At 47.3% G+C, this 12,386-nt stretch overlaps 1 protein-coding gene across 2 annotated transcripts in view; it reads right to left on the bottom strand.

Annotated features, from left to right (window-relative positions):
• Nucleotides 1-2,475: 2,475 nt before the first annotated feature.
• Nucleotides 2,476-12,386, bottom strand: part of PFKFB3 (6-phosphofructo-2-kinase/fructose-2,6-biphosphatase 3) — a 34,577-nt gene continuing 24,666 nt past the window's right edge. Inside the window, exons 11-16 of one of the 2 annotated variants that reach the window (XM_006862739.1) lie at nucleotides 10,682-10,811; nucleotides 9,719-9,781; nucleotides 9,542-9,606; nucleotides 7,523-7,696; nucleotides 5,788-5,810; nucleotides 2,476-2,518 (exon numbers count right to left, since the gene is read on the bottom strand). In XM_006862739.1, the coding sequence (XP_006862801.1) occupies nucleotides 2,476-2,518; nucleotides 5,788-5,810; nucleotides 7,523-7,696; nucleotides 9,542-9,606; nucleotides 9,719-9,781; nucleotides 10,682-10,811 (498 nt within the window). Of the gene's footprint in view, nucleotides 2,519-5,783; nucleotides 5,811-7,522; nucleotides 7,697-9,541; nucleotides 9,607-9,718; nucleotides 9,782-10,681; nucleotides 10,812-12,386 lie in introns of those variants that run through there. The other variant, XM_006862740.1, reaches the window with a different exon arrangement.

The raw sequence follows: 12,386 nt of genomic DNA, 5'->3' as shown, positions 1-12,386 counted from the left end.
TCAATCAAAACAGAACAGAGGAGAAGCGGCGCCCGACAGTCCTTCCTCAGGTTTTCTGGCATCTCGGCTGTCAACCATTCATCCTCCTCTCCAAGCCTCCTGGAAATCTCCCAAAGCCAAATATCCCTGAAAGACTAGAGGGGGCAGAGGAGGGTGGTCTGCAGAGCAACATATGAAGCAATGGGTTCTGCACACAGGAAAGGCCTCCTAGTGCCCGGGACCCCAATGCTTGCTAGAGGCACGGGTTCTCTTCCACCTGCAGACCCCTCCTACTCTACCACCTCCATCCAGTCACAGGAGCGTTGGAGCCTCAGGCGGATGAAAGAACAGGATAAGCTTCAGAAATAGAAACGGGATGGAACTGGATTCATCTGCTTCAGTGTCCCCTGGAGGAAGTGTCTATGCCGCTCTGGGAACCTTTCAAGTTCTGTTTTGAGGAAAAAAGGAAGGGGGGAGGGGAGACAGGACTTATTATTTATTGTCAACATTGTTACTCAAAAGGAAGACTCAAAAAACAAGCCACTGAGAATTCTTTCTGCCTCCACACCCATCAGACCCACACAAGAACACAACCCCTGAAATGATAACCAAAGAGGCTGAAGAGAGCCCAGGGGAGGTCCCAGGAGCTAACCATCAGTCACACCAGGAGAAGGGGGCTGGGCACAGGCTGTGTGGTGAGGTGAGGGAGGCAGGTAGAGGAAGGTCACCAATTCCCAGCCAGCAGCTGTTATGGGAAGAACAGTACGCCGGCATGAACTGGGTGCTGGGACTAAGGGAACCTCATCCTCAAAGTCCTCTCCACCTCACACAGTGATCTCTCCCTGGCCATAGCCAAAAAGTGGGTGAGCTAGGGGTCTTCTAAATATACATTTGTATTCCTCTCCTAAGAGCCCTGGTGGTGCAGTTTGCTAAGCATTGGACTGCTAACTGCAAGGTCAGCAGTTCAAATCCACAAACACTCCAAGGGAGGACGGATGTAGCTGTCCGCTGTCAAAAAGGTTTACAGTCTTGGAAACCCAAGGCAGTAGCATTTCTACTGTCCTATAGGGTTTGCTATGAGTTAGAATTGACTCACAGCAGTAGGTGTAGTTTTGGGGGTTTATTCTCCTCCCAAGCTCACTAAAAGTAGAGCCACATGTTGCAGCTCTTGGAATCCAAATTCTAAGAACGCCAGCCTCGTGAATAAAAACATCCTGATACTTGGGTGGGTGGACACAGCAGGGAGAGGCCCCATGACGGGGAGTGGGGTCTCCTGAGGTGCCACAGCAGAGAAGGCAGGTATCGGTAAAGCTCCTGTTCTTGTTCTGAGAAAAGTGCTCTGAATAGGAAGCTCCACCCCTAAGAAGGAGTCCTGGTGTGGTGGGTTCAAGCCCAGCAGTTGCTCCTGGGAAACCCTATACAGGCTTTGCCATGAGTCAGAACTGACTCTATGGCACTTAACAACAACAACACCCCTAAGAAACTGACCAGAATCTAAACTCCCTTCACAGGAAAACTGAATCCACTGGTGACAGATGATTGCTCTCACTGCACAGTTGTTGTTGTTGTTGTTAAGTGCCGTCGAGTCGGTTCCGACCCATAGCGACCCTGTACAGGGTTTCCGAGGGTGTAAATCTTTACGGGAGTAGAAAGCCTCATCTTTCTCCCGCGGAGCGGCTGGTAGTTTCGAACCGCTGACCTTATAGCGGGGTCTGTACCAGACTACCCCTATCTACCTCTCGAGAAGAGAAATGCAGCAGGGGGCTTCGAATCGTCTGTGGAAAATGGAATGAAAAGATCATGGAACTTTCCCACCAACTTTTGGAAGCCCCCTCAGACATTGGTTTTAGAAACACCTCAGATGCTGAGTGCCTCCACCAAGACTCTTCTCCACCTGGCAGGATGGATGGCATGGGGTTGGAGAAGTCTCTTAGATAAGAGGACCTCAGGAGTGGGACAGCACCAAGACGTCTCTGAGTCTGCCCTTACACAGACTCAGGAACTCAGGGGACCTGGTCCTCGAACCACCACCAAGTTAGAGCTCCTCTGTGAGCAGGGCGGGTTCCTGGAGAGCACCACAGCCACCTTCTGGAATTGGGGAGTATGTTGTGCTCTCGACGGCTTCTGACATCAACCTGCCCTCGTACATCACCAGCCAGGCCACATGGCTTCCAACACCCACAAATGATGGCGATGCAACACTGACAGCGGAGGACCACAGACAGGCAAGGTCCACTGCACTCATTCACAATGGCCCTGGCTCGGAACACACAGATGGGGAAGACAGACAGTCCGGAGAGAGGGAAAGGTAGAGAGGACCACAGGACAGTGGTGTTACTTCCAGAAAAGGTGTCTGGCACTGAGACGTACGAGCCACACACTTCACAATGGGCAATCTCCACACAGTGCAAGGTGCCCAAGAGAGAGCTGAGATGCCGGGAGTCAGAAGGATGCAGTGAAGAGGGGCATGCACCGAGTCATTTACCTTTCCAAGGGTTAGTAAGGAGAAAACTTTGAGAAAATGTGACAGACTGTTCGTCTTTCAAGCATAGCAGGGGAGAGGCGGGGAAGGGGGGAAAAGGTTGGAAAAGAAAGAACAAAACAAAACATCTTTAGTCATTCTTCTTTTTAGTGTGCATTTGAAATTAAAAACAAAAAGTGTGAGAGGTGAATGCTGGAGGGTTTCTGTGTCCCTAAGCAGCCAGTGCAGCCCTGGTAAGAAAGGTCAGTGCACTGTGCCCTTGGTTGTTTGCTGTTCCCATTTTATCAGGAAGTGAAACTATGGCAACAAACTATGGACAGCCTGGCTACAGCCCTGATGACTCCAGGGGTTGTTCCCAGTCCATAATTGGGTGCTAGAGAGAAACCAACCAGCTTGTTGCAGAAGACACAGTAGAACCCCAAACTGCAGACTGCTGTGGCCCAAACCAAGAGATACCAGGGTGTGTCCACTGAGCCACAGGGGCACCAAGTTCCTCACCCCCCATCAGGCACTATGTGCCAGATACTGCTGAGTGCTAGACCGATATTCATTACCATTCCACTTTATAAAGCTACATTACACCTCCCTGTTACAGATGAGGAAACCAAGCTTTAGAATTACGTAAACTTGCACAGAGCTCCAAAGATAGGAGGTAGTAGAACCAAAACGAATGAAGCCCAGTAGCTTTGACTTTAACCAGCTTGGTCCTGGTATCCAGGTCAGTTCCTAGAATCACATGTGTCTACAGTCCTGACAGTGTGCACCTCCAAACATGTTCCCTGCTGGGCTGGTCCTGGTATCCAGGTCAGTTCCTAGAATCACATGTGTCTACAGTCCTGACAGTGTGCACCTCCAAACATGTTCCCTGCTGGGCTGGACATGAGATTCCACAGAAGAGTCAGAAGCAGCAGGCGCCATGTTGTTGTTAAGTGCATCAAGTCGATTCTGACGTCTAGTGGTCCTGCATAGGGTTTCTGTGGAACAGTAGGTGGGTTTGAACTGCTGACCTTGTGGTTCGCAGTCCAGTGCTTATCCTATAGCACCACACTAGGAGCACCACACTCAGTATGTTATTGCTGAGTGGAAGGATTTTAGCCAAAGGTACTACTAATTTTAAAAATAGGAAAGTTCAACTTTAGAAGAGCTGGGGATATACCACAAATAGTTAAGTACCTCCCAGTGGGAAGATTCCTTTCCTGGCAACACCAGGCATAATAGTAGCAGGAATGGGACATTCATAGCTGCAAAGTCATAGGGTCCAAATTGAAGGGCTGGTCCTCATACAAGGTGAACCCTGGATTCTAAAATATCCCATGTATAAATCATAGCTTTAAGGTGGTTAACAGACCATGGACTGTGAAGATCTCTTATTCTGTAAAGATGTAAGTTATGAAGAAGGTGCACCATTAAGTAAACAAAATTTTGTCATAGTAAGCAGCTGAAAGTCAGCAGGTGTGGGGATGAACAGTAAGTCAAACAGCTCTGGGGACTGTGTCCCATGAGCTACAAACATTAGGTACCTCTGGAGAAAGGCAAGGAAACTGTACTTTGTACCCAGAAACTGGTAGAGAGAGAAAGAAGCCAGCTGTCTGAATTAGGAGGCTCATTCAAGTCACGGGTCTGCTACTTGGTAGCTGGATGAGTGTGGGCCCAGCACACAACCTTAGCCCTCATCGACTAAACAGAGAGTGCCTGCCCTGCCAACCTCCGAAATTCATTTTAAGGTCCAAAGCCAGCAGGTGTGTGTGCCAGGACTGCGGACTACAGCAGCTACACTGAGGCTGCCCCTGGAGGTGCAAACGCTCAGCTGCTATTGAAAGGTTAGAGGTTTGAGTCCGCCCAGAGGTGCTTTGGAAGAAATGTCTCACAATTTATTTCCAAAAAGTCAGCTTCTGAAAACCCCATGGAGCACAGCTTTATCCTTGAAACTCACGGGGTTGCCGTGAATTAGAATTGACTTCATGGCATTGGTTTTTTGATGGTACTGTAGGGCAAGCACTGGACTACGCAGTCTTTTGAATTTCAAGTGCAGCAGTTCAAATTCACCAATTGCTCCTCAGAAACCCTCTACAGGGTCGCTATAAGTCTGAACCGACTGGGTGGCAGTTAACAACAATACCACAGGCTAAGCATGATGCTCACCGCCCCTCAGACTCAACTATCAAACCTTGTCTGCTTCAGGATCAATCAGCCAAGACAACTTAATGAGCAAAAAGGGAACAACAAGGTAGGAATGACGGGTAGGTGGGTGAGTGACCATTTACGGTGGCTGTTTACTAAAGCGCTGTTCTGTGTAGGCCTTGTTGCTGTCTCTGGTTGGGGGTCATTGGAACAATGGAAACAGGGAGCCATGCAGTGGCTGCTACACCTAGTACTTAGCCAGACACTGCCGCCAGAGAGCACTGGCTGAAGAAAGGGTGACACCCACTGGGTCTATCTGAAACCTGCACCTAACCCTGGACACGACTATGAAGGTTGAGCAGATTCAGATACAAGACAGCCCCATCCAGGAGATGTGGTTTCCACAGGGAACCTTCCAATGCTGGAGGAGTAATGGAACCTTCTGGGGTCACCAGCAGGACAGGGAGGAAGACGTTGCAGAGTCCCAGATCTATAACACACTCCCTGCCAGGGTCTGTCTGAATGCAGGCATACCTCGTTTTACGGTACTTGTGTCACATTTTGGTAATCCTCACATTTCAAAATTTATTCATCATGTTAATATTGTACACTTAACAGACTAGAGTACAGTGCAAACTTAACTTACATATGCACTAGGAACAAAACAGAAAATGCCACGTGGCTCACTCCATAGTCATCTTTACTTCATTGTGGGGCTCTGGAACTGAACCCACACTATCTCCGAGTACGTCTCTATCTATTTTACAGATTAGGCTGTGGGTAAATTCCCCTTTGATAATAAAATGAGAGTTCTACTAGGGGAGGAGAAAGGAACTTGAACAACAATGGTAACAAGTACAGAGCTAGTCTGTCCCCACAATTTGACTCTAAGAAGGAAAAACTGGATATATGTCTAGCCACACACCATTCCAACTGCAAACAGCCACCCAGCACTCCGAAGGAGTGAGAGGAAGAGAAGAGGGAGCAGCATCAGAACACAGGGATAAACAGCTGGAACACAATTCCTTCTTGCATGTCCTTTTCTAAGAAGTCGTGGATTCTCTGCCTCTCCTCCCCCCGCGGAAGACGTCAGACTTCACAAGAACCATCATTAGCCTCTGTGTTTGAACAGGAAGGAGTCCAAATTGGCAAGCAAGAAGAAAGCAGGACAAGCAGAGCAAAATTATCCAAAGAAAAATACTTACAAACAGGCTTTCCCTAGCAAAGGCTGCAGAGAGAAAAGAGTTGAGAAAGAAGTCAGTAGGGAGACAGAGCAGTGGAGGAGCCAAGTTGTAGGAGACCTGGGTGTATTCTGTTGGGGCACAGCTCTGTCAAACCTCCCACAGACAACGGGTGGGTTCCAGGTTGCAGAAGGACTGTTCTTTCAAAGTCCCGGGGCAGCTCTGAAGTAATGGGGAGGTGGGGCTTACTAAGTACCTGCCACTCTGCACTGTATGACTGAGGTCAGTGGGCTCTGGTCAGCACCTAACTCCTACCCATTCCTACCCATGCTTGTCTCCCCAAAAGTATCTATGGCAATGGTCCATGAACTTCTGAAGATGACCTTACATTTCCATCAAAACAGAATGTCCTACTTACACCATTTTTTATTTCTTCTCAGTTTTCACAAGAAACATCCTGATTTTTTATACTATTTATTACAATCTCCCAGTTCTACCCCTTATTTTAAAAGACAAGGAGTCTGAGGCCCAAGGAGGAAAAGTGACCTGACAATTCAAATTTTACAGGCAGTGTTAGCGGCAGAGCTACCACTAGAAGCTAGTCTACAGACTTATTACCTAACCTTCCAGAGCATTTACTATGTCTGTGCGGGGCATCACAGTAGACACTCAGCATGAATCGCCCCCATTTCACCTGCCTGTGCTTACGGTATTCCCCCATTCCACTGATGAGAAAACCGGGGCCTCAGAGGTACTGAACAACAACAACAAGAGATTAAAAGACCTGCCCAAGGTCACAGTTTGTTCTCCTACACATTATACTTCCAGACCTCACCAAGCTGAAGTATGCTATGAGAGAAATCTAAGAAGAATTCAAAGGCTGAATAAAAAATACAATTCGACATTTAATGTGTTCTCTATAGAAAGTGGGCTTGGTAGGTGGACATGGGGGTAGGGTGGGGTGACTCTTTCAGGAGCAAATAAAAGTTGTGACCAGGATTTCTACATCTTTTAAAAAAAGGTTCTTGGCAGTCTTTGAGGAAAAGATTAGTTTTGTGAAAAACAAATCTTAACACTCAGAAGCCCAAATCTTCTAGCCTTAAATCTTCAAAGCTAAAGAAACAAGTAAAAGCTGCTTCTTGTGGGATTTTGTAAGGTTTTGCTTTCTGTGATGTGAGAAAGTGGCCTAGTGATCTGGTCCTGAGAGCTGGGCCACAGAGGTCTCACTGGGAAGAGGACAGGCTCCCTGGACCCCTTCTTAGTTCAGCTTGACTGTAATGGGGAGCAATCACACCAGAGGAAGAGAAGTAAAAATATTCAGAAAGAGCCCTGGGACAGAGAAGGTCCTCACAGGCTGCACACAGAAACACAGGGGCCCAGAGCTGGGACAGAGACTGCAGGCTGGAGACTGCCTAGTGGCTCTGATGTACAGAAAACTATTTGTGAAGAGTGTGAATGGGACTCAGACACTTCAACACTGTTTCTTCAGCCGCTAGATCGTTTCTCAGAAAGGAGGAGATGCACACAGTCACAATCAGTGCCAGCAAGGAAGGGCCCCCACAGTGTCACAAACTTCAAAGGAAAGTTCTCCTATTCTCTCCCCTACCCCAGCCCGCGCGCACACACACACACACACACACACACACACTCACACACATTCCCCAGTGTCAGAGACCACCACTGCACCCCACAAGGTGCTCTTCTCCCCACCCACAGGCAGGCGACGAGACTGCAAAGAAGGAAAAGGGAGTCAACTAACTTGTCCGGACAGCTGCGTGGGCACCTCCTGGGGCAGGCAGTTGGGCAGGGCAGCAGAAGTAGAAGCCACATGCTCCTCAAAGCTGTTGATGCGAGGCTTTTTGGTGGGCTCAGGGCTGGCTAGTGGGGTGACACTATTGCGTCTCATGAGCGGGTTAGGTCCCTTCTTTGCATCCTAAGCGAGACAAAGACAAAAGAGAGAAGGCGACAGTTATAAGGAGGCGGGAGGTAAATTAGCAACAACAACAACAAAAAGGTTCTCTGGTTCTGGATTCTAGTAAACTAGACTGGCCCAGGGGAAGTCTATGAACCCCAGCTGTCACGAACAGGGATGTGGAGGGAGAAGGGAACAACTTCCTTCCATGATCCTTTCCAAAAGACCACACAGGGACAAGTGCAAATGGATAGAAGATGCAGCAGGTGAGAGAAGACCACCTGTGCAAAGTCTCCGCTTTGGTTAAACACAAACAAGCTATTCAATGATAACAGATAATGAGGTCCCAGAAAACAGCCTTGCTCAGGGAGGAGGAGTACAAGAAGAGAGGGACCTGGGATGAGGAATACAGGAGGCAAGCCTCCTGGGCATCATGGAGGGGAAAAGAAAAAATGACACATCTGCTCAGCTTCTCTCCCACTGACCCAACCCTCTCCCTTTCTGCAGAGGACACGTGGAACCACTCAGGCACTACAGGAATGCCCTGGTCCAATCACCAACCTTGTAATTAATGGGTTATAGGCTGAGGGTGGGCCCTCCTGAAAAAGCTGTAAAATAACGTGAGGTCCGTGTTTCAGAGAAGGCCGGCCTCCTAATAGCAGAGTGGGGGCCCTAAAGTCCTGCAGCTTGTCATTCTGCAGCATGTGGCCCACGAGACTGACTCCAGGTCTGCATCTCACCTCTTCCAGAGAAATGCTCAGGGGTCACCGACGTCAAGTTTAGGCCCCACCAAAGCACAGAGGCAGCAAGTCAAGTTCAGGCCCCACCAAAGCACAAGAGGCTAGCAGACTGGAGCCCGCACCAGTCACACCTGCCCCGGCAAGGTCACTCCTTACATACTGCATCTGAAAGGACCAGTCAGAGACCGGCGTCTCAGCCAGCCAGTCAGCTGGCAATGAGAGTAAACTGAGCTCACATCCCTGAGATGCCAAAATCTTGTAGCATACACTTTAAACTGCCTGGAAGGAAAAGGCTACACTAATTGTGCTATGATTACTTTTAAAGGAGGAAATTGTATGTTCTTTTTTAATAGTCACTTCTCAGTTAGAAATATCAAAAAGAGGCAGAGCTTCAAATCAAAACAGTAAATACAACACCAAAAGTTATGAGCTAGCGCCCTGCTAGAAACATAATCTCCCTCTTAGGAAACAAGGGCAGCATGTGCGTTGCATAGCAACCAGATCTCATGAAAGGCAGAGTTGGAATCAGCAGTAACCCACTCAAAGATGGTGGCCAACTGGCAATAACCCCATCTCCCACATTACAACTCTAGCAAGGGCTCAGTACACCTCTTCTGAAACTCCCATTCCAGAACGTCAACCCATAATTTCTCCTGTTCCTATTGTTCCACGTCACCCACAGTTTAAAAATTCAGGTCTGTTCTGACTTCATTTTGTCAGCTATGATTCAACACAATCTGAACTGGTTCAAAGCCCTGGAAAGAACACTGAAGCAAAAAAAAAGAAAAGAAAACACTCCTCGAAGGCATAAGACAGACAGAATATATAGATTAGAAGGAAAGTCAGGAGGCCTATTTCCAACAAATTACACTAATGACAAAGTGTGATAATGATGCGCTCAGTGTCACTGAATGGTATGTGGGAAAATGTTGACATGGCAAATGTTGACTTACAATTTTTTTTTTTTAATTACTATACTGAGAACCAGCTGTGAAAGGCACATGTGTCAGCATTTATAATCAACTCAACCAAGACCTCATTCATGCTACATGTATAAGGAGTTCTTCATGTGAGGAAGGGCAGGGTGGGGATGCTGAGGAATGAAAACATGGAGGTCCACACTCACCTCTGACCTTTCCCGGTGTGTGCTCACGGACTCCACATTCAAATAGATGGATTCTACCCGGCAACCTGGGGTAAAAGAGCACACCTTATGTAAACAAGGGGCGGGGCCTGCTGAAAGCTCCATGGCCCCCACCAAGTGCAGTTCACAGGCCAGGGTATCTTATCATAAGCAGCTTACCATAAGCAACAGGTGTCAGCTTCAGCACTGTGTGGAGAGGGCATTTCAGGTAAGGCATCTCCTCTGAAAAACAAGTGCAAGGCCCTAAGGTGAGATAGGAGCATGCAGGTAGGGGGGTTTTATGACAGACACCCACATTCACAGGCCATAGTGGGACCTTCTGACACGCCCATGATTGCAGAAGCCTGAACCAGACAGGGGATCCAGACAGGGAAACTGTCCCCAACACAAAGACCATTATACATCCTGCCAGTACAAAACCAAAAAAGATAGCTAACCAAGACATAAAATAATTCACCCTGACACAATATCAGGATTCCTTTTTTTAAAAAGACATTCCGAAAACAATTAGGTATGTCTTGGGATTCAATTGAACCTTAGGCATACACAAGACTTACCTGCTAATATAATAGCATCTTTAGAATATTCTAGGGGTTAAAGAGAACAGTCTATCCTTACCACTTTACTTGTCTCAAAGCCATAGAGCCCAATGGCTTTCCATTTTCAATGCTACTAAACTCACTGTAAGGAGCTCTGGTAGCGTAGTGGTTACGAATCGAGCTGCAAACCGCAAGGTCAGCAGTTCGAAACTACCAGATGTTCTGCAGGAGAAAGATGAGGCTTTCTGCTCCCGTAAAGACTTAGAGCCTCAGACTGACTCCAGGACAAATAACTACCACCAAACTCACTATGCCAACAAACTGTGTTCTGCATAGAGTTTCTCAAAGAGTTAGCAAGGTGCCTTGTATCAGAGAAGATGGCTCTGTGGGTGGGGTGGTCAAAAACACACACTTTTTTTTAACATTCAGCAACACATCAACAGAAACAGTGTCTTGGAGGGAAATGATGTGGTACACATATATCCCCCCCTTCAACAGTCACCTTCCCTCCTCCCTCCTTGAGTGTGATGCCTCTTGGGTTCCTGGGCTCCCCAGACAGAAAGTTATGGAGGATGGACAATACCTGCACTTTTATCTAAAAAGTAGGCCAGAAGGCAACGTAGGACAGCCTGGTGGCAAATCACCAGCACATTCTCCTGCCGCTCCAGCTCCATGATCACCGGCTCCAGGCGCTGAACCAGGTCTTGGTAGGACTGCAAGACAGGGACAAAGCTCCCTGCGTTAGAGCAGAACTACCACCCAGCCACACCTTTCTCGTCCTCAGAAACCAGAGAACACTCACTCACTCAATTAATAGCCAGTGATGTTTTCATATGAAATCATGCTGTAGCACTTCAGGATATGCATTGGACTGCTAACTGCAAGGTCTGTGATTCAAACATACAGGCTGTTCCTCGGAAACCCTACACAGGGTCCCTCTGAGTTGGAACCAACTTAACAACCACTGCAATGATGTTTCAATACTGTATCCCAACAGGGGGCTGGGCGAGCGGTGACCCTCTACCAGGGAGATCAAGCACAAGCAGTTTCCTGCAGATCATCTCTGTTGTTGCTGTTAGCTGCCATCGAGTCCGTTTGTTATATTTGAGCCTACTATTGCAGCCACGGTGCTAATCAATCCATCTTGTTGAAGGTTGTCTTCTTTTTCACTGAAACAAAGACTTGTCAACACTCCTCCTTCTAAGGGGCATTCTGACTGTACTTCTTCCAACATAGGTTTGTTCTTCTGGCAGGCCACAGTACATATTCAATACTTTTCACTAACACCATAGTTCAAATGAAATCCTTCTTCAGTCTTCCTTCTTCACTGGCCAGCCTTCCCATGCATATGAGCAACTGAAAATACTATGACTGTTTCAGGTGCCTATTAGTCCTCAAAGTGACATCTTTGCTCTTTAACACTTTAAAAGAGGTCTTTTGCAGCAGATTTGTCCAAGGCAATATGTCATTTGATTTCTTGACTGCTGCTTCCATGGGTTTTGGATTGTGGATCCAAGCAAAGTGAAATCCTTTAACAACTTCAATATTACACAGTCACAAAATAAATAAATAAAAAGGCAAGATGAAGGCATGATCTGTGATACAGGGATTGAGGCATAGTCTGAAGAGGTATAATAATACTATGATGCTTGACTGTCTTTTAACTGTCTTATGGTTTTTTCCTTGCCTACTATTGTAAAACAGACATTTGAGTGGGATAGAAAGGAATGTCAGGAAACGTGATTACAGAAAGCTTGTAAGCCCAGCTTCAGCCTATAACTAATTGGACTACCTAAAAGGGGTTCTAGAACTTGCCCAGTGAAATAGGCCTCTTGTGGAGCCTTTGCAGTATACAGGACTTTAGGTGGTATCCTGAGCCCCAACCAGAACCTTCTGAGGTGGGACATTCCCACTAAAAAGGACAAGCAGACCAGCCTAAAATAGTGAGAGCAATATAAGATACATCTTCAAAGAAAGATCAGCAGGAAAAACCCAAAGTAAAAACGGCAGTATGATTGGCTACTACAAGAATAAGCAAGTTGTTCACCGGAAAGCCATCAAGGCAAGCAATCAAGTCTCTTCAGGTCAAATTCCCCTCTAAGACTGAAACTCAAAGGGAACACATGAGCAGGCATATAAGTTTGCTGGTGACCACATTGGTCTAGTGGTGAGTGGAAGAGGGGGAAAGGCAGCAATGAAGAAATGGGCTGAGTTCAACCATGTTCCATAGACTCCCCTTGACCTGGAGATGAGAGAGAGAAGAGGAAGGGCTGGTTGGTTCAAAGTGT

This window comes from Chrysochloris asiatica, unplaced genomic scaffold, assembly GCF_000296735.1.
Source record: "Chrysochloris asiatica unplaced genomic scaffold, ChrAsi1.0 scaffold00050, whole genome shotgun sequence".
Classification (NCBI taxonomy): domain Eukaryota; kingdom Metazoa; phylum Chordata; class Mammalia; order Afrosoricida; family Chrysochloridae; genus Chrysochloris; species Chrysochloris asiatica.
Note: the sequence above shows the minus strand (reverse complement) of the source record. Positions and strands in the feature narration are given on the sequence as shown.